Source organism: Lepidochelys kempii, chromosome 11, assembly GCF_965140285.1.
Source record: "Lepidochelys kempii isolate rLepKem1 chromosome 11, rLepKem1.hap1, whole genome shotgun sequence".
NCBI classification, from domain to species: domain Eukaryota; kingdom Metazoa; phylum Chordata; order Testudines; family Cheloniidae; genus Lepidochelys; species Lepidochelys kempii.
Genome location: NC_136390.1, coordinates 63,449,447 through 63,472,463, shown reverse-complemented (window position 1 = coordinate 63,472,463; position 23,017 = coordinate 63,449,447). Strand labels below are relative to the sequence as shown.

The following is a 23,017-nucleotide window of genomic DNA, read 5'->3' as shown; positions in this document are numbered from 1 at the left end:
GCGCTCAGTGTAGCTAGTTGAGACAAACCCCATGTGAGGGCTATAGCGTTGACCTCAACTAGTGGCATCAAGGCAAAAAACTACCTTCACCTTGTCTCTATTAGGATTTTAGAACGCAGCTAACTTGAGTTAAACTATCTCAATGTCAAAAGCACCTTTTTTCCAGGGAAGATATAGCAAGCATTACATGAGTGACTCCCTCAGCTGCAGCTACCCCTGGGAACTCCCGTTGGCCCTGTCCTCACTAGGAAAAATGGTGTGATCATTAATACATGTTAAAATCCTAGTACAGGGAAAGCCACTATATTTTTAACTTGTGTTAGCTAATCAAAATAAAACCTTTGCTCCCCAGAGTCTACCTCAGCCAGCTAATGTTCGTAAAACTACAACAGCCTTGTGTATAGTAGGGTTTTAGCATGCTAGCTAATGTGCTTTAGAAAATACACCTTTTTTTCTAGTAAAGACAAGGCCCTGATGTATTTTTTTTTCCAATTGTGTTAGCTGAATTAAGTTAGCTGAACATGACTGAAAAGCCCTCTTACTGTTCTGCAAGCTAGCACATTTGAAGCCATGTTCGCTGGCCACATTGAAGCCTAGGCTTCCCTTAGACGTTTACTAGATTAGTTTAACATACATTAAAGGCAGTATGTCTTGTCTACAAAAGACTTGGTACGTATCAGCAGGTTAGCGAACATCACATCTTAAATTCTAGTCTATACAAGACCTCAAACATGAAAAGTGCTTTTCAAACATGTTACACTAACTCAATTGAGCTAACAGTGTTAAAACATGCCCCATTTTTGCCCATCAAGAAGGGTGGATACCTTTCAAGGGTATTCTCCCTTCCCTAAGAAGAGCTCTGTAAAACCTGTAGGGGTGAAGTTAAGATTACATGCATCCCGCCTCCACCCCACGCCACTCTTGGGGCTGCCCACTCTCCGCCCTGAGTTTTTTTTTAACCTCAAATTAATCTATTCATAATTGATCAAGACAGTTTATAGGATTGTAGAGGCTAGCCTAGACAGTCCCCAGACATTTGTGGTTTACTCTAGGGACTAGTCTCTGCCATCACACTGGGAGTTCTCTCAAGGTAGTTAATTTTAGGTAAGCCCTCTAGTGAAAGAAAGACTGCAGCAGATCCCAACTCTACAAAAGTGACCTCTTCACAAAGAGGGACAGTGACAGAGAGATGGCTGGCAGCCCTCTGCTGCCAGATCTTATAGACATGATCTGGCTTGTTTTTAAGAAGCTGCTGATTGTTTAATACAGGATCAGACAGTTCGTGTTATTCTCTATTTTCATTCTCTGAAAGGGCAGCGCTAGCAGCTTCATTTGAATGGCAAAATGTTCTACGAGGCTCAAGCTTCAGTTCCCAATTCAAATATTAAACATCATACCATGGAAAGGGATTAGGTCATAAAGAATTCTGATTGAGGTTACAGGAACAAACCATCCCAATGTGTAGAAAGAATAGTAAATATGTCAGGCGGCCAGCTTGGCTTAACAGTGAAATCCTCGTTGACCTTAAACACAAAAAAGAAGCTTATAAGAAGTGGAAGATTGGACAAATGACCAGGGAGAAGTATAAAAATATTGCTCAGGCATGCAGGAGGGAAATCAGGAAGGCCAAATCACACTTGGAGTTGCAGCTAGCAAGAGATGTTAAGAGTAACAAGAAGGGTTTCTTCAGGCATGTTAGCAACAAGAAGAAAGTCAAGGAAAGTGTGGGCCCCTTACTGAATGAGGGAGGCAATCTCGTGACAGAGGATGTGGAAAAAGCTAATGTACTCAATGCTTATTTTGCCTCTGTCTTCATGAACAAGTCAGATCCCAGACTACTGCACTGGGCAGCACAGTATGGGGAGGAGGTGACCAGCCCTCTGTGGAGAAAGAAATGGTTCGGGACTATTTAGAAAAGCTGGACGAGCACAAGTCCATGGGGCCAGATGTGCTGCATCCGAGAGTGTTAAAGGAGTTGGCGGATGTGATTGCAGAGCCATTGGCCATTATCTTTGAAAACTGATGGCAATCGGGGGAGGTCCCGGACGACTGGAAAAAGGCTAATGTAGTGCCCATCTTTTAAAAAAGGAAGGAGAAGGATCTGGGGAACTACAGGACAGTCAGCCTCACCCCAATCCCTGGAAAAATCATGGAGGAGGTCCTCAAGGAAACCATTTTGAAGCACTTGGAGGAGAGGAAGGTAATCAGGAACAGTCAACACGGATTCACCAAGGGAAGTCATGCCCGACTAATCTAACTGCCTTCTACGACGAGATAACTGGCTCTGTTGACGAGGGGAAAGCAGTGGACGTGTTATTCCTTGACTTTAGCAAAGCTTTTGATACGGTCTCCCACAGTATTCTTGCCAGCAAATTAAAGAAGTATGGGCTGGATGAATGGACTATAAGGTGGATAGAAAGCTGGCTAGATCATCGGGCTCAACGGGTAGTGATCAATGGCTCCATGTCTAGCTGGCAGCCGGTATCAAGCGGAGTGCCCCAAGGGTCGGTCCTGGGGCCAGTTTTGTTCAATATCTTCATTAATGATCTGGAGGATGGAGTGGACTGCACCTTCAGCAAGTTTGCAGATGACACTAAACTGGGAGGAGTGGTAGATACGCTGGAGGGTAAGGATACGCTACAGAGGGACCTAGACAAATTAGAGGATTGGGCCAAAAGAAATCTGATGAGGTTCAACAAGGACAAGTGCAGAATCCTGTACTTAGGACGGAAGAATCCCATGTACTCCTACAGACTAGGGACCGAATGGCTAGGCAGCAGTTCTGCAGAAAAGGACCTAGGGGTTACAGCGGATGAGAAGCTGGATACGAGTCAACCGTGTGCCCTTGTTGCCAAGAAGACTAACGGCATTTTGGGATGTATAAGTAGGGGCATTGCCAGCAGACCGAGGGATGTGATCATTCCCCTCTATTTGACATTGGTGAGGCCTCATCTGGAGTACCATGTCCAGTTTTGGGCCCCACACTACAAGAAGGATGTGGAAAAATTGGAACACATTCAGCAGAGGGCAACAAAAATGATTAGGGGATGGGAACACATGACTTATGAGGAGAGGTTGAGGGAACTGGGATTGTTTAGTCTGTGGAAGAGAAGAATGAGAGGGGATTTAACAGCCGCTTTCAACTATCTGAAAGGGGGTTCCAAAGAGGATGGATCTAGACTGTTCTCAGTGGTAGCAGATGACAGAAAAAGGAGTAATGGTCTCAAGTTGCAGTGGGGGAGGTTTAGGTTGGATATTAGGAAAAACTTTTTCACTAGGAGGGTGGTGAAGCACTGGAATGCGTTACCAAAGGAGGTGGTAGAATCCCCTTCCTTTGAGGTTTTTAAGGTCAGGCTTGACAAAGCCCTGGCTGGGATGATTTAGTTGGGGATGGGTCCTGCTTTGAGCAGGGGGTTGGACTAGATGACCTCCTGGGGTCCCTTCCAACCCTGATATTCTAGGATTCTAATATGTGGTATTTGCATATTAATGTAGTACACAGAGCAAAATTTTCTTATGAACATCTAAAGTGTAATAATCTAAACCCCATTTTACTTAGAAGGAGGCAAGCCACAGCCCAGACCAAGTGCTGGTGCACTTAAAAGCAGGAGCAGGTTCTAGAACAAGTTCAATAGGTTTTTCCAACACTGCCACTTTAATTTTTGTGCTTCACCCTTGACGTAATATTGAACATAAACATTGTTTTACAAGGTCGATCAGCCTATGGCATAACTATGAGGGAAAAGCAGAGGCTCCATAAAACTGTATGATGTTTTGAACCTAAAAAATTATTACTAATTATGCTAACAACGGCTCAAATGACTGGGACATACAACTGCTGCTTGTTGTTAAGCCACAGTTATGATTTTGCTTAACTAGAGAGAGAAGTTTAGAGAGTGCTCACCTGTTCTTTATGTGGTAGTATATTGCTAACGTCACACTGTGAGGAAAGGGGGAAAAATGGTTATTTTACGAAGTATATTCTGCCTTGACACAGATGTTGCTCAGGACAAAAACAGATTTCTAGAACCCATTTAGAGTATGACTTGATTCTATTTCTGATGTTGAAATGAAATTAGTGATTCCCCATCTCCCAAATACATTTTTTTCTTAAGTTCTCATTGCCTGGTTCTGGTTCTCTCCTGTGAACGGAAGTTGACCAAGACAGATATAATAGCTGAACTCATTTCAAAATGACATATATACATCTTTGTATCATAAAAAAAAGTCTGTGGCACCTAGCTGAATGCATGTCTGATTAACGACTGGCAACAACCGTAAAAGCTTCAGCATGCCAGAAGCCAGCTCATCATAAGCTCCCTTTGAAGTATTTTTTTTTTTTTTTTTTAAAAACAGTGTACTTTAATGGTAAGATGGGCTTATTGGCTGAAACACCTATTCCTTCCACAACCAGAAAGCAGGCCAGTCCATAATGGTATTCAAACACTACAGCGACATGCGCCATATAAGTGGAACAGATGCAATGGTGGAAAGAGGCTAGCACCCACTACTGTATGGTACTGACATATACCAGAAACAAATCAAGTTATTGATTCTGAGTTATACTGACAGTATCATGCTTTGAAAATAAACATTTCCACATTTATTAACAGGACACCACTAGACTAGCAAAATAAACTATTCAGTTATAAACTGTCATTTTAAATTTGTCATGTTTTTATTTTATACCTAGCTCACCATTAACCCTCTAAATTAGATCTGTTGTCGTCTTGGTTTCCAAAAACTGGCCAAAGAAAATTCTGAGTAAGAGTCTCACTTTATCTTTAAAACATCCAATTGGGCCTACGTTCTTCTGTATGGGGGTTTCTAAGAAGTGAGCAGCCTTAAAAACTGTGACTCATGCGGAGATAAAAAGACAATTAATTACATGTAAGCAGAGCTTCAATTTGGAAGTTCCCTCACTACAAAGGAGCATTTTACATTCATAGTATATCCCCAAGATCCGATTTTAAATGTTTCAGTACTTCACCTGCCCAAGCTCCCCTGCCAAATATTTTTCACTTGTTTCCTACTGTGTATAAGACCCACAAAAACAAGGTTAAGTAGTAAAACTGACTATATTGTCTCGTGTACCACGTCAGAAGTCTGGAAAAAACGGTTGTAATTTCAGACACAATAACCTTGAGTCAAAATTTTTAGACAAGTGATTTTTAGCTGATGTCCCCTTTCCATATCCTTTATAAAACTAAAATCAAATGACACTGCATTTAGTCAGTGGATTGTTCAGAACTGACTGAAGGGGTACCGCAGCTCCTCAGAGTGTAGAGTGCAAAGAAAAGCTGATCTACACAGGTTTTGCTATAGCGATGGTCAGTTATGGGCTATGATTTATTTTTACTGATGGCGTCATAGCAGTATGATACGCAGCATGGACACAGTTACAGCAAAATGTGCCTTATGCTGGTATAGTTTGCTCCCCCTGTCCAAAACAGGTATGAGCACATTTATACTGGGGGGTTTGGGTGTACCAATACAGTTAAAGCCCTACAACGCACACAACAAAATTGTTCTCCTTACACTTGCTGAGATTTGATACAACCCTTTGTTTGAGTAAAAGTACAAAATTTAAAAAGCCAGGACATTCAGAGTAATGAATTTAATATCATGAAACACTACATTGACAGCAGTAGAGACTAAAGTATCTGTATAATCAGAGAAAAAGGGCGTAAGGGGCAACTCCAGTGTCCGTTTCCCCATCATGGAGTGTCAGTCAGAACCCCAGAGGCGGACGGGAATAGAGTTCACTCTTGCCCGTTCAGTCCTGGCCACAACAGTTGTGACTGCCAACTTGAACAAGTCATTTCACATGGGCAATGAAAAAGCCTTCAGACGGCAGTGACTCATTGCTAGTACTGGCCAATAAAAGGGGAACTGGTGATTCCGTTTTCCACTTTGGCTGGAAGACTTCCTTCTGAAACAAGTCTGACAGTTCTATTTGTCTGGATCCGACGTGAAAGGCAAGCTGGAAGTGCAGCTTCCTAATCCCATTACAATTCTGGGCTGCACAGCCCTCTACTAGTCTAACCTTAGAGTCCTACCAAAAGTAGAAACTTATCAAGTCCCAGAGTCAGACATGCCCAACAGGCCACCTAACCCATTGCTAAAAGGACAGCCAGGCATATGGCAAGGTGAGAGAGGACAAGAGGGGATGGGATGGTTTGAACTCCTCCCCTTCAGCACCTCCCTTCTGGCCAAGCAGCAGCAGTGCATCATGCAGCTGTCTCACTTTCAGGTCTGGATTTCAATAGCCAAGTCAGCAGCTTAATACACTTCCAAAATTTGTTCAAACTTTAGCATCTGTCTGCAGGTGCAATGCCCTGGGGGAGCTACCAAGTCTTCCTCTATGTTGCATCAAGGAAAGGAAAATCACTTCTCAGCTTTGGCTCCCTACCAGCTGTGTAGGGAACTAGTTCTCACCATGGCATCAGCAGCACGTGGATCGAAAAGAAGCCTCAGATGGGGAACAACAGAAGCTGTAGAGTCCATTCTTTTTAGATGAAAGATGTTTTAGAACTATGCTCAAATACATGACGACGACTAAAACTATGCACTAGGTATAGTCTGTTACCACTAGAGGGCAGACTAGTGCTATAGGCAGCTAGGGAAGAAGTTCCAGAGGACTATTACACGGAACGCCACACAAAACCACTTCCCATTTTTCAATCCAGAGTTTTTGCTTTGCTTTCATTTTTATTCAACATCGATGCTCCAGTTCTGCACAAAATCATCAAGTGAACTGAGCGCGGTTTAAACTAAGTCTCGTCTATACAGGACATTAGTGTGCAGCAGAGTGTGAATCTACAGTACACTAGCCTGCTATGAACTAATGTCCTATGCAGACAAGCCCTGACATGTGAAAACACCCTAAGCGGCATTACCGGATGGCAAGGGAAAAGCTCAGTCCCCACGCCTCCCAAAACCCTGTTAGCCCCAAGTCCCTTTCCGTGTCCAAACTGTCAGGGATGAACTGTCAAATCAGAGCCAGCTGAATGTCTTGACTGACAGAGACCAGCATGATTATCCAATCCCAGGCTCAAAGCCCGCAACGTCACTCTGCCTCTTGCATGATCAGAATGGTACTTACCATTTTATTGTGCTTCTAAGATTAGGCTGGCTGACTGTGCTGTCATCTATAAATATGGTTGAGCATGAGCTATACTTTTTCGTAAGTTGCCCTGGAGAAACCTAAAAAAAAAAGCCACCACCAAACGAATGTAAGAAAAGTGCTTCTACAAGTTTGTTTACAGAAGTTTGGGTTCTGGGTGTACAACTTCATCAACACATCCAAAATAATGTAGATGGATACTAAGTAGCAACCAGAAGGCACTTGCAGATGAATGCTCTTTGCGTCTAAGCTGCCCTATATCAGTACAGTTATTCAAGATGCTGTTAATTCTGCAACACATACAGAAATGTTCATGTACATAAACATAAGACAAACATTAGAGTTCTAATTTTAGTTTTGTATCAGCCTTTTCCCTTCTTTAATACATTTATCTACTTCCTCTATGCCAACTGCTCCCATATCTCCTTCTCCCACTCCTTGTTTATCCCTTCTTTTATATCACACCCCGCACTTTAAACATGCTCCCATTTTCTGGGCACTCCATCCTCCCTTTAAATCCCAACACTTCCATAAACCCTTCATAACATTAATCTCTTCCTTGTATCCGGTTTATCATTTTGAACCAGAATGTGAGCTATCTGGAGATCTTTGTTTTAGTCTACAGCTGTAATCTCAAGCAAAGAAGGGTCTGTACTTCAGATAGGAAACCTCGGAAGAAACCGAAGCATGCTGAAGGATGCAACATTGATAATTTCATTACCAATAAGTGACTCTTCCTTAGTAAGGCATAACCCACTTCCTGTCCTCCAACTATATAGTGTTGGATGTATGAAAAAGGTCTGATGTATGAAAAGTCTGATTGTTTAAAAAAATATTTAAAGGATTTTTCTGCCTTTTAGTATTAAAAATATCAGGATTTGATTTCCCTCTTTCTTGGAGGACTCCCTGAACAACTAAAGCGACATGACCTCACAATCAGGTTGAAGAGATTTAACTGAACAGTTTAAGGTTTGCCAACCTCTACTTAATACCAAACCTCAGTCACTGAGAAAGCTGTGTAAGCTCCCACACCCTTCACTCCCTCCACTGAGGCCTGGGGAAAAATCCCATGGCAGTTCATAGATTCATAGATATTTAGGTCAGAAGGGACCATTATGATCATCTAGTCTGACCTCCTGCACAATGCAGGCCACAGAATTTCACCCACCACTCCTAAAAAAGACCTCACACCTATCTCTGTGCTATTGAAGTCCTCAAATTGTAGTTTGAAGACCTCAAGGAGCAGAGAATCCTCCAGCAAGTGACCCGTGCCCCATGCTACAGAGGAAGGCGAAAAACCTCCAGGGCCTTCCAATCTGCCCTGGAGGAAAATTCCTTCCCGACCCCAAATATGGCGATCAGCTAAACCCTGAGCATATGGGCAAGATTCATCAGCCAGATACTACAGAAAATTCTTTCCCGGGTAACTTGGATCAGTTCTTAAGTCCTTCAGCAAAACCAAGAAAGTCTTCAACCTGAGTTTTGGCAAACAGAACTGGAACTTAATATAAACAAAAAAATATATGAAAATAAGAATGACAAAATACACAAGTCGTTGTGCTACCAATGTGGGCATATACATTTTACTTTCAATGGCACATCCAAAAAGCTTCAGCACCAAGGTAGTTTTACTAATTTAAGTATGAGAAGACATAAGTATTAGAAGACATTTCCTTGACCTACTGTTCAGTGGCATAAGAAAGTCTCATGCATTTCTCTCTCTGGTGCGATGTCAAAAAGGAAAAAAAGGGACATGAGCTAGATGTGTGAAGTATCAGCAAATGAGAAGATCAGAACAGTTTTGCCTACTAAAAAGTTACTGCTAGGTTATCATGGGCCCAATTTCCAGAGATGCTGAATCCTTGCAGCTCTCACTGAATTCAATGCTACTATGCTCAGCACTTCTGAAGAGTCGGAGCACTTCCTTCTGTTTATTAGACACCATCACTCAATTTTTAATTCCTTTTAACAAGAGAGTTTGCATTGAAGAAAAGTCATTACTTCAATGAAGACTAGCTGCATTGCCTAATATTGCCTTTAGATAGCATCACTCATAATAGCAAATCTTTCTCAAATTAAGATTTAAATAGCTTGTCATCTCAGCTTTTAAAATGTACCTGGTTTTACTTCTGCTTTAAAGAGACATCAACTAAACACACACACTTGTCTGAATTTTTCCCCTACGACTGTTTATAATTAATATAAAAGGTCAGTAGAACTGAAAAAAAATGCTATTTTGTGCTTTGACAGCTCACTCATCGCTGTACTCTCCTCTGTCAGTTTCCTCCATTTGCATAATCTTTCACACAGCAATGTAGGAAAAAAATAATTGTGGGGTTTTTTAAACTTGGAAAAGGTAATTGTATAATCAATAAAGTTAGCAGGGACTTTGGAGTACATAAAGGACCTGCAGCTACTCTGATTGTGTTTTTGAAAGGACTAGGTTCCAAGTTGACAGTATCCCTTAAAACAAACCATCAGACGTAAGATGCTGTTTACTTACATGATTGATGTGGTTACTCTTCCTCTTCTCTCGCACTAGGAATGGGGGAAGAAAATGAACTCAGTTATAAATTAAGAAGTTCCATAGCAAGGCACACAGTGGTATCAAGCAAGCTATATTGTTTTCCCAAAATATAAACAAGCAACACACACGATGCTATTTTAGCTCTTGTACTTTCCATATCAGGAATTCAGTTTTGAGGACAAATAAATCAATACACTTGTTTTTTAAATGTTTCACAAAGCCATTACTAATAAGTTCGCTCCCACTTATCCAAATGACCTGGGGACAGCCAAAACTTTCAGATAACTGGGCATTTGGATAAATGGAAGTGCCAGAGCATTTAGTGCTAGAAGCCAGAGGAAGCAAGAGGCAGTGGTTGGGCCTTCCTGTGCTTTGACCCTGCATGCTGCAGCGATGCCAGGTAATGCTGCATGGACAGAGCCCAAAGGGAGGTAAAGAGAAGGAAAAGGAAATGGTGAGTAGCCACAGGAGCATCCTTAACAGCCTCAACCTCTGCAAGCACCACTACAAATAGGGAGGGGTAGGACTGGCCCCGGCCACTGGGGCTTTCAGTGCCAGGAAGCGCCCAAGCAGCACCAAGGAAGCTATTCCCCATTGCAACTACTCTCTGCTCTGCCTCCTTCTTTCCTTTCCATTCTCTCCCCTTCACCCTCTCCTCTGCCTCCCTTCCTTTCCCTTCCTCCTGCCCCATTCGCTTTCCTTAATCTGTCAAGTCTCCCTCTGTCCTTTCCCACTGAACCCCTCATTTCCTTCTTGCTCTCTCCTCCCCTATGTTCTCTCATTCTCCCCCCACCTCACTTTTCTCACTCCCATCTCTAGAAATCCTCCCAAATCCCAGTTCCTGCAACCTTAATGTTAACCAAACAGTAGGTGATAACAGATTTTTGTGGGGGAGGTAGAGATGCACCGTGGCTTCGTATAACTAGGGTTTCTGGATAAAGGCAATTCAGATAATGGAAATTATACTGTTCAAATAAAATCATTAATGACAGTCTAAACTCAGTTTACAGCCACAATTAAGAATTGCAGTATTTCAGTTGCATAGTCTTCTAAAAAGTACAGTAGTCTTGAAACTATGTGTGGAGGCTAACTGAACTATTTGGCAGCCAGAAACACTTGATAAAAGTTTTACATTCAAGACATTATTTTATCTGTCAAAGTTGGGCACATTTTACAAATAGCTGTTAATTTGCATATGCAAGATGGAAATATTCTCAGCATTCTGGCCCTACTACACAGTTCAAGGATAACTACCTCAATTTTGGGAAGACTTCAGAGGTTCAGAAAAAACTCAGCCATTTCCAAAGACGATTAGACTAGATGTAAAAGCAGTCACTTAGCAAATGAGTAGCCAGCTTTCATAATGTTTTCACACTAAGTAATGATAAGGATAAAGTGATGTGCATATCAGTATTTAGGTAGCAGGAGAACTCATACCTATCAACCATATTAGCTTTGGTCCTGGCTATTAGCCTGGATGGACAGAGATGGTGTCCCTACCCTCTGTTTGCCAGGGGCCAGGAATGGGCAAGAGGATGGATCACTTGTTCTGTTCATTCCCCCTGGGGCACCTGGCATTGGCCACTGTTGGAAGACAGGATACTGGGCTAGATGGACCTTTGGTCTGATCCAGTATGGCCGTTCTTATGTTCCTCTCCTCTCAAGGTAGAGAGAAGCATGGGGTTAATTCCACTCAAATTGGGCATTAACAAGATCTTTAATTTAATATCATATTATTTACTGCCACCTCTGCTATATTCCCTCAGATCAGAGACTAATACTATTTTCCATATTAACCATAAGGGAGTGAAGGGTGATGCTTGATCCACAAGTCCATTCATTGCCACCACGTTGCAGAACCAAGTCTCTTCCAAGATACCCTACCTACTTAACAAACCCTAGACACACTTGCATGACGCTCACCAACTTAAGTCTTAGTCAGGCGTATTTCTTCTGAATGAACTTGCTGTAACTTCTGTTTCAGTAAATGGAAGTGATATAAACACACACCGAGAAAATAAAATGTTTCACAAAGCAGGAAAATACTTTAACCGATTGTACATTTAAATTGAATTAAATATGGCATTATGTCACACAAAGTCATAAGAGTGGCCATACTGGGTCATAGAATATCAGGGTTGGAAGGGACCTCAGGAGGTCATCTAGTTCAACCCCCTGCTCAAAGCAGGACCAATCCCCAACTAAATCATCCAAATTTTTTCTTCTTTTTGCCACAGATCCCTAAATGGCCCACTCAAGGATTGAGCTCACAATGCTGGGTTTAGCAGGCCAATGCTCAAACCACTGAGCTATCCCTCCCCACAATGGTCAGACCAATGGTCCATCTAGCTCTGTATCCTGTCTTCCGACAGTGGCCAATGTCAGGTGCCTCAGAGGGAATGAACAGAACAGGTAACCATCCAGTGATCCATCCCGTTGCCCATTCCCAGCTTTTGGCAAACAGGCTAGGGACAACATCTGTGCCCATCCTGGCTAATAGCCATTGATGGACCTATCCCTCCATGAACTTATCTAGTTCCTTTTTAACCCTGTTCAAGTCTTGGCCTCCACAACATCCTCTGGCAAAGAGTTCCACAGACTGACTGTGCACTGTGTGAAGAAATTACTTCCTTTTGATTTAAATCTGTTAATTTCATTGGGTGATCCCTAGTTCTTGTATTATGAGGAGTAAATAACATTTCCTTATTCACTTTCTCCACACTAGTCATGATTTTATAGACCTCAATCACATCTGCCCCTTAGTCGTCTCTTTTCCAAGCTGAAGAGTCCCAGTCTTATTAATCTCTCCTCATATGGCAGCTGTTCCATATCCCTAATAATTTTTGTTGCCCTTTTCTGAACACTTTCCAAGTCCAATATATATTTTTTGAGATTGGGCAACCACATCTGCATGCAGTATTCAAGATGTGGACATACCATGGATTTATATCGGGGCAGTATGATATTTTTGTCTTATCTAGCCCTTTCTTAATGATTCCAAACATTGTGTTTTTTGACTGCCGCTGCACATTGAGTGAATGTGTTCAGAGAACTATCCACAATGACTCCAAGATCTCTTTCTTGAGTAGTAACAGCTAGTTCAGACCCCATCATTGTATATGTATAGTTGGGATTATGTTTGCTAATGTGTATTACTTTACATTTATCAACATTGAATTTCATCTGCCATTTTGTTGCCCAGTCACCCAGTTTTGAGAGATCCTTTTGTAGCATTTCACAGTCTGCCTGGGATTTAACTATCTTGAGAAGTTTTGTATCACCTGCAAATTTTGCAACCTTACTGTTGACCTCTTTTTCCTGATCATTTATGATTATGTTGAATAGGACTGGTCCCAATACAGACCCCTGGAAGACACCACTATTTACCTCTTTCCATTCTGAAAACTGACTATTTATTCCTACCCTTTGTTTCCTATCTTTTAACCAGTTACAATCCATGAGATGACCCTCTCTCTTATCCCATGACAACTTACTTCACTTAAGAGCCTTTGGTGAGGTACTTGTTATACAATCTTTTTATGCCACAGACTTTAGAGGGTGAAAAGGGACTTCATTTCACAGATGACAAGCTGATGCTCATGGCCATCTGGCCATGCTTTTATTTGTTATAGAAAGTCAACATGAGGGTTGGAACTACTTCAATTTTCTCTTGATACTGTGTTGGTCTTTTTAAAAATACAATAAGGATTAAAAGCCAACTATAAAGTAGCAGCAGTAAACAGAACTAAAAGGCTAAGCAGAGGGAGCAGTTTGGGGATATTTATATGTACAGTTCTAAAAACCAGGACAAGCTGAATGATAATCAGCAGTCTGGCTAGCTGCTTGTACAACATACCCCCTTTCCAAACCTTCAGCCTTTGACTTTACGGATTGCTAGCTCCTGAAAGCAGAGACTGTCTTCCTACCTGTCTGTACAGAAAGTAGCAGTCAGTCTCTAACTACCACTTTTAGCAAACAAACTGGCCCCGATAAGTGTTAATGTCTCAAAGTGGAAATCATTGATTTTACTGACCTGGCAAAAAGTTCAGAAATAAAGCAGATCCAGTACAGTCTAAATAAAAGATTCTGCATCTTCTACTCATGGAAAAGTCCTGTCCACCATAGCACAAACAGTTACTAATCCACTTAGCAGATCCATACTACTTTTCCAAAACAAATGTTTACACATCAGTTCCAAGGAATACTGAACATGTCAGACCCACGTTTAAGACTGAGCCTCTGCCAGCAGGACTTTCGTATAGTTTAACAGATTTCTGGCATGGCTTAAAGACTGCATACTGCAGAAGGAAACCACATTCCCAAATTTGTCAAGTTCCCTGATACAGTTTAAAGTGGTATTTAGTTACTAAGTTCTAATATTTGCAACTTCATCTCTATACCTGCCCCAACCTCTCTCTTTTGGTGAGGGGGGGGCTTTTTGGTAGGGTGGGAACTAGGTGGAGTCTTCCTTCCCCATGACTAACTGCAGTGCCCACCTCTATCGCTTAGAGATTTCCCAAGCAATATAATCATGATGCTGACATGACTGAATCTCCCTAGAAGGGTGACTTTGAATAGCAGCTCTGAAACCAACAGATTTGTCAATTTAACTCTACTGTTCTTTGGCAAAACTATAAGCAAGCAGCAGACACACTGAAGCTTTCTGTCAAGGCAAGTAGGTCCTTAACTCTTATGGTTGCAAAGATAACATTCCAAATACGGGTTAGAAACTTTAAAAGAACTGAACCTTAAAGGGACCAATCAGTTTAAATCACTGTTTGTTTTTTTTTAACACTACTATTGTTACAAATAACAGATTTTTGTAACTAACAGATGAGAATATATTTCTCCATTTTTTCAGTTTGTTTAGCTTGTGCATTCAACAGCCTTTTGTGATCAGACAGCTTCACTGTTTACCCTGAATAGTCCATTTCCAATGTGTGGGTCTTTCACAGAAAAGGAGATTTTTTTAAGTTAGTAAATCTATTCATGTGTTTAAGGGGGGCTCAAGAATAGGTGTGCTTTCTGAAACTACTTAACACTTACAAAACTGAACAGATTTCAAACAGACAGTCTTCCTTACAGAATTCATGGCTTCGGCCCATCATTCCCCGGGTCAAGCTTCCCACTTGCAAGTGGATTTTTTCAAGCCCTGGTTATAAGACAACTGTTTTCTGCAACTAAATACCAAAATGAGATAAGGCAAACCTGTTCTCTCAGACTACTAGAATCAAGAAGCTTGAATCTCCTGATGTTTGATACCAATAAAGCACAAATGGCACTGTCATAATAAAACAGCCTATGAAGACACTACTATGAAGAGTTGCAAATTTTTAAGCTAGTAACTCCTTACTGTGACTAAGGTTAAATACAAAGGCAATTTATGTTTCTAAGACTCAGCTTGACCCGCAGTTCAAATATCCAGTTATTTTTCATTGTTCTCCCACCCCCTTTCAAAAAGGGAAACAAGCGTTCGCTTACCATCTGTTTGGGACTTGCTCAGGAAAATTGTGCTTGCTCTGGGGTGGTCAGATGGATTTGATTCCAAGGCTAAATCTGAAAGACAAGGGACAAAGATGGAATTTCAGTTTGGGGTGGACAGAGAAGAAATCACCATGGAGGGATAGTGAGGATGACTATTGATGAGGCTGAGGTGAACATTCTGAAGGTTGTCCGACTCTTGGAGAGCGGTATCAGCTTTCAAATCAAGGAGCCAGTGTTAAAATCCTGGCTTTTTACCTTAATGTCCCAAAGAAAAATCAAGTCTACACTACCAGTTTTAAAACTATAAGCAAATGGAGGTACAATTTACAAGCCAGGTTATTTAGGGTAGAGGACAAAAAATGAAGAAACTAAGAAAACAGATTTTTCACTTTAGTAAAGTTTCCTTTCCCACAAAGGAAAGCTGCCTGATATGAGCAAATAGCATCAGTCCTGAGAAGTGGCAAGATCTGCCACCTCTTGCTGGAGCTATCACAAGGGCTAAGAAGCGATCTCCTGTTATCCCCTACTTCAGGAATTCCCCCATCCCAGTACAGGAGATCCTATTTTGTGGAAAGCAGAGTAAGCTGAAAAGGTACTTGCTGTGTCAGATCCCTCTTGCTCACACACTCCCATTCCCAGCCAGCCAGGTTTCGATTTGGTGCTTGTTTCACCACACTATACTGCCTCCTATGAGGGTGGTTTGCATCGGTTTCAAATAAGGTTTTACTTAGCGATAGCATGCTCAAGTCTCACTTTAGTCTCAAGCTGTTTGATTTTCATCTCATCACTAGTCCTGCCTTTATAGAAGCTATGCCAGACGCACAATTCCCAGAATACCATGTGGACAAGCTAACCTGGCTTTAAAAGCCGTTTCACAAACTGAGATAAATACTTAAAAAGCAGTTTGGCTTTTAAACTACATCTCTGCCTGCACTAGTGGAAAACTAATCTCATAAAACTTAGATTAATTTTAGGTAATCAGGAAATGTTTACGAATATTTGAGACGGAAGGGGAGAACACTTTTAAAAATCTTACCCAGTCAGAAATGAACACAAGAGCCTGCTCCACCACTAATCTATGAAACACTGATGTAGATTAAGTAGTCAAGTAAGGAAACGTCAGAATTAAAATTGCTAAGTTTCTTGCCATGATGAATCAAAGACATCAGAAAAGAATCTACAACTCACGCAGACAGACAGGCACAGTGCCTGGAAAAGTTGTAGTACTGAAGGGGTGTAAACATCATGCTAATATCAAACTGGCACTATGTTTATGAAAGGGGAAACAGTTGTTCTGAGGGATTCATGTTGTAGAAATACCAACCTATGCCTCATGATCCAATTCATGTATGTTCTGGTGGGACTATTTTTTTTTTTTAAATAAAAAAAACCACTACACTCTTACACCCTAAGAAACAAAATTCCTGACTACTTACACTGGTCACTCTGACAAACCCTCTTCCAACATATGCTGCATTTAGTACATAAACTATACAAACCAGGAACAAGAAGTTTAATACCTCAAAACAACGTGCTGGTGACTCCTTCAAGGGTATGAACTAACTTAAAATGCCCCATATGCTTTCCCCAGAAAAAGTGAAGGGAGATTAAACTAAAAAGAAAAGGAGTACTTGTGGCATCTTAGAGACTAACAAATTTATTTGAGCATAAGCTTCCATGAGCTATAGCTCACTTCATCGGATGCATTCAGCTGTAGTTCACGAAAGCTTATGCTCAAATAAATGTGTTAGTCTCTAAGGTGCCACAAGTCCTCTTTTTCTTTTTGCAAATATAGACTAATATGGCTGCTACTCTGAAACCGGAGATTAAACTGTTTACATCCTTAATCCCAGCACCACCCCCATACTAAAATGCTGATTAAATAACTAGTAGCCAAAATAATACATCTTACTATAATGTGACAGTTCGTCATGCATCTCCCTTGGATTCTCCCCAGGTCCATACATACAAGCCTTCTGTACTACGTAGCATCTACCCATAATATATCTGTTCCTCATGTGTCATGGTAAGAGCTGGTCTACACTGAAAAGTTCGGTCAATCCAGCTATGTCGTTTGGGGTGTGAAAAATCCACATCCTTGAGTGATGCAGCTAAGCCGACCTTCTTCCATTGACCTAGCTACCACTTCTCAGGGAGGTGGATTAACTACAGTGCTGGGAGAACCCCCCTTGTTGCTGTAGTGAGTGTCTACATGTACGTGCTACAGCAGTGTGCTGCTATAGTGGTCTAAGCTTAGATATAGTTTAAGCCAAGTTACTGGTTAGGCGAATCGACTCCTCTTGAATGAAAGGACTGAGATTCCCCAATGGCACACTACATTGGTTTCTATCTCTGGACATTCGCCAAATATCTGGCTTAAAACATCACAGATCACAGTCCAACAGTATTGTTTTGACATTAGTCCAGGATTGAACACAGCAAGTTTCACAACAGTGTAATTCTGAACCTTACTATACAAATATGGTGCATAAAGAGCTCTTCTAGCAATATGAAAGTTTGGGGTTTTTTTTTGCTTTTATTAATCCTTCCAGTCCTCCCACTTCAAACAGGTCATAATTTAAAAAATTGACCCCCCCCTTTTTTTTTTAAAAAAACTTAAACCAAAATTTCTTGGTACAATTTTACACACACACACACACACACACACACACACACACAGTTTAGTGCTCATGGTGCCCATTAAAAGCTTCCTCATAGTCCTGAACAATAGGCTATAACAATTTGTCAGGACCGCCTCTAGAAGACAGGGTGGTTTACCCTCTACACCCATTAATTCCTTTGTTTCTATGCTCAGGATTGTCAACAAGAGTATAAATTTTAATACTTCACATTAATATTTTGAGGATTTGTGTGACGGACACCTGCCCACTATGAAATGGAAGAGGATCAACACATTTTATGTGTGACTGTCTGGATGGCTAAGATGGTTGCTACTTTGACTGCCAGTCACTACCAACCTGGATGGAAAAAAGCAGCAACCCAGAAGTGGAAGTGCTCTGTATCTCATTAAGAGATGCCAATCCTCTCATCTATCATGCAAGCTACACTTCATCATTAGCCAAGCAGACGGTATAGCATATCACAATTCAAACTGATGTTTATAAGTCAATGCAATACAAAGGCTGTGGGACAAGTATCATGGTTTTAAAGCATAAAGACGACAACTGGATGGACAGCTCCTTTAATGCATCATAATGGAGCAATATCTCCATGAAAAATGGGATGAAAAGTTTTAAGACCAAAGAGTAATGTTTCTTTTTTTTTTTTTTTTTTTTTTTTTAAGTCAGCCAAATGAGATATACCCACTATTGCTTCTTTCATTTCTCTAAGATTTCGTGAAAGTGGTGTTTGTCTAACTGACAAGACACTCTGTTGGGTTAAATTGACCCCCACACCACCTCCATTATTTTGGCCTCCTCTCATTCTTCTCTTCTGCCAGTCTCGATAGCCTTTCATAGTATTAGATACTAGAAGGTAACACAGAATGCTAAAAGTACTACCAGAAATACAGATACAGCCTTCTTGCTTCTAGTTAACATACAGCATGAAACCACTGCACATACCAGTAAATTACTTTGAGACAACACATTGTGCTGCCCCTGGGACAAAACTCCAGCAACACCTGATCAGGATTGCATGGGTACCAGAGCTTCTCATCCCCTGAGTAGTGTGAAAGGACTAGCAGGAACAGAAGAGCTGCATTCCTCCAAAGCTGCTGAGAATGCAAGGGAGGAAGAGATGCCTTTGGTAGCTCACCACTCCAAAGCCCCTACCATCTGAGCAGCCATGGAGCATTGGTATCTATACAGCGACATGGTTCCTCCTGCACAGCGCAAGCAGGACAAAACTGGTCAGCTGTGGCAGTTTCACTTTTCTGGTACTTCCATCTGTGTCACTGGGCAAGTGCTATAAGCAGGAGCAACAGCACAGGTGCTGAACAAAGCAGAACATAGGAAGGACATCAAGAGCAGTGAGGAAGAAGACAAGAAAGCAAGTGGAGTGCACTGAGAGAAAAACCCATGGAAAGGGCTGATCTGCTAGTAACACAGTGGATTCGTGACCAAACCGAGTCCTTTATGCATGGAGCATCTGTGAGCCAGAAGCCAGCACACTCAGCTTTGGAGAAGATGTGCTTTTAAGTCATTGTCTGGCTACTACTCCACGATAACTAAAAGATCATCAAGCTTGACAAGTGGCCTTGCAGATGGAGGAAGTAAAGGGACAATCTTCTGAAAGAGCACAGAATTTCAGGGAGGAAAAAAAAACCTGAACTTCTTAGTTTTATTGGCGACCAGAAGTCAAAACACTCAAAGTCTTCCCATAATAATTTTTTTCAGTCAAGCCCACAATCTGAAGTGGAGAGGAAAAAGGAAAGCTCCCAGACAATTGTGAAATCAAGTCACTGTAGTGTACATCACAACCATAGTAACTACAAAATTACTAAGAGATTTAATCCTGAAATCAGAAGCAAATACACAATTTAGCAAAAAAAGCTTTCTTCCCATTCCTTTACTTCTTGGAAAATAAAATTCATTCACCAAGTGCCTCAGCTTCTCAAATTACTGGATCACCCTGCTCAGCTAAAGTGGCATGGAACTAAAGTAGGTTTCTGATCACGCTTCATTATTCTACAACACTTTCATTTATGAGCATCTTCCTCACAATGGCTGTAGTCTGAAAGCCAAGCAAACCGTAATCTCTGCAAACACCAGTGCTGCTGTTCCATGCATCTCTTCCTGCCCCACCCCAGGGCAGATCACATGACTTCTAAAAGCAACCATCCTTTACTGGCTCACACCCGTAGTTTGCCCACCTCTAATCTAGTCTCTATCGATAAAATTAAAATAATGCAGTGTATTACGTACGAATTTTCATAGTAGGCCATCTGATTATGGGGAGGTTGTGGGGTTTCTTAACTTCAGTTTAAACAGTGAAGTGAAAATGCAACAATAACTTCCCTCAGTAAAAATTTTATATGCTTAAAATATGAGGCTTAGGCTTTTATGAAAGTTACTAGAGGACTTTTCAAATTTCTTTTTAAAGGTCACTTCAGGCACCAATCCAAATTCTCCCTTCATAGTTGTTTTGATTGTTGGTAGCCTAACTGCTCAGCCTTTAACATTTTGTTTTCTAAGAGGTTAGATAAAAATGTCATTTTTAGTTTAAAATTTTTTTTTAATTTAGTACGGGCTGCTCAATTTCAACAGTGTAAAGGGTTTACTCCTGACATGCTCTTGTCACAACTGATACTGAGCCAGATTATCTATAATGTTGCACAAAAACAGTAAAAGAGTCTTATAAGAATTCCAGCAGTGGAAGGCAGCTCTGTACATCAGTATGTTTCATTAACAACTCAACAGAATTTCATTAGGCTCAAACTGGGATTTTTTTATCTAAAAATCCTAATTTGTATCAATCCACACTCATGATCTTATTAATTTTAGTATTCTTGCTTTACTATATGCTTGAATTTATGCTAGTAGAGTTCTCTGAGCACAGCCATCACCTTCTTTCTGATGTGGGTTTTCAGTTTATCTTCCTTACGGACACTGGAAATGGGGTTTTATTTCCCTTTGTAGATCTATTTCTATACAATATTTTTTAAAATTCTCAGTTCCATCTGTATGGATAAGGAATAAAATAATGAAAAAAAAAGTTACCCCAGAACCATAAAGAGAAATATAGCTGTAGTTAGAGTTCTAAGGCGAGTGATGTGTATCCGAGATCTCAGAGCCAATTTCACACTAATGTTCTGCCCCACACTCCCAGCCCCACTTCCCTGTTCTTCCCAGCTCCTAAATGAAGTGCTGTCAAAGGCCTGAAGTTAGCTCCCACACCCAGTAGCAAAAAGCCTCACGGTCCCCACCCACTTCCCATCAGCCAGCTTTTTCAGCATGAAACCACTGCAGGCTCTAAGCAGGCTCTGTGATATCCATGGACGCTTACACACTCTTAGCCACCTTCCCCCTGCTGCTTCTGGATGTGAGACCTGGGCAGGGAGAAGCAAGACAAAAGCCACCTAAACAAGGCAAAAAAGGAAAGGGGCTCTCAGTGTGAGGGAGTCACGGTGGGAGGCAGACCTGAAATGTTATTTTAAAAGCTCCTCCTACTTTAAATTTTGAAGTTTATTCCACTGATTTTTCTCTTCCCATTCTTATGCACTTTTCTGCTGCTATCCGCGTCCTCCCCCCACCCCCTTTCTGCAGCAGGGTCAATACTTTACAGTAACAAAAAATTTTAAGTAAGCCTATGACGGGTCTATCAGTCTGTCTTAAAAAAAATCAAAAGGAGTAAGTCCTATTTAAGATGAGAGGAATTACAATTCTGAGTGAGATAATAAACAGAGCTCACACAATATCTGGACAAAGCAGAGTTGAAATTTAATCCTGAATTTCCCTTACTTTGTAAGTTTTATCAAACCAAGCTACTGTTGTATGCTCTTATTGTTGCATATTTTATCTAGCATTTCCAAAGTTACATGAAAAGCATTCTTCCTTGGAATTTTTATAGCCAGAAAAGAGTTCCACATAGCATGATCCACAGGGCAGTAGAGCTAGTATAATAAATTAATAAAATAAGTTGCCTTTCCATATGAACTACACTTGGCTTTTTATGAACTGGAACTGTAGATACAAGCCACAGACAGATTAACATATCACATAAGATTCCCTGTTTACGGAATTATTTGCAGAATTTAATGGAGGAAAAATGGAGAGGAGAACAAAAGCTGCTTTGGTTACTAGTATCATCTAAGCATGGAAGAAATAAAATGGGTACACAACACTGGCCTTTTTCTTCTTTGTGGTCAACTACCACGTGGATACAGTACATTCATGGGGAAGACATTTCAATCCACCCCCTCACTTCCACCTACCCAATGGGAACTCATCAAGTTGACCTCTGATCAGGTGTCGACTACAATAGACCCTCAGAGTTAGGAATACCTTGGAAATGGAGGTTATTCGTAACTGACACGTTTAACTCTGAACAAAACATTATGGTGTTTTTTCAAAAGATTACAACTGAACATTTGACTTAATAGAGCTTTGAAACTTTACTGTTCAGAAGAAAAATGTTGCTTTCCCTTTTTATCCCCAGTAGTTCACGTTTAACACAGTACTATACTGTATCTGCTGCTGCCTAATTGTGTACTTCCAGGTCCAAATGAGGTGTGTGGTTGATTGGTCAGTTCGTAACTCTGGTGTCCGTAACATTGAGGTTCTACTGTACCTACCACCAGGAAGATGCATTTTAGGTAGTATAGGGCATCAAGAATTGAGCCAACATGCTGCAGGTGTGTGTGAACATGTTACACCATCTGTAATTCTGGGAAAAATAGAAGATCACAAGAGGGAGAGATTAAAGAGAAGAGCAAGAAGATCATAAGGATAAAACCCAGAATGCAAACAGGACAGCAAACCTGAATAGCACAAAATGGACAAGACAAAAAACAAAAACAAAAGAGATTGCGATTGTGTCAAGCAAAGCTTGTCTTCCATTAGCAACTTCATCTTTTACCTCAGCAGACAACTGAATGCACCAGTTCTTTCACTACTGATCTTCACACACAATGAGCCACAAAATAAGACACAATATAAGCTGGTTAAGCCTTTGATGCCAGCAGTTGCCAGCATGGGGAAAAATTGACTCCTTGCATCAAAGGATATTTTTTATTGAGCTTGCAAACAATTTTACTAAGATCAAAAACAGCAAAACACCCACACGCTTTAGGCTGACATGTTATGCTAGAAAATGGAATAGTGCTTAGAAATTTGAAATGAAGATTTGCGAATAGACCATAGTTAATGTATTATTGCACTGTATATTCATCACTGAATAGACAACGAAGAAAAAACAGG

General features: G+C 41.0%; 1 protein-coding gene across 4 annotated transcripts in view; it reads right to left on the bottom strand.

Moving 5' to 3' along the window:
- The window catches only part of CCNYL1 (cyclin Y like 1), a 51,217-nt gene that overhangs the window by 21,106 nt on the left and 7,094 nt on the right, over nucleotides 1–23,017 (bottom strand). The window contains exons 2-5 of one of the 4 annotated variants that reach the window (XM_073306644.1): nucleotides 15,135–15,209; nucleotides 9,630–9,664; nucleotides 7,106–7,206; nucleotides 3,905–3,940 (exon numbers count right to left, since the gene is read on the bottom strand). In XM_073306644.1, the coding sequence (XP_073162745.1) occupies nucleotides 3,905–3,940; nucleotides 7,106–7,206; nucleotides 9,630–9,664; nucleotides 15,135–15,209 (247 nt within the window). The remainder of the gene's footprint in view (nucleotides 1–3,904; nucleotides 3,941–7,105; nucleotides 7,207–9,629; nucleotides 9,665–15,134; nucleotides 15,210–23,017) is intronic. The other 3 variants (XM_073306645.1, XM_073306646.1, XM_073306647.1) reach the window with 3 other exon arrangements.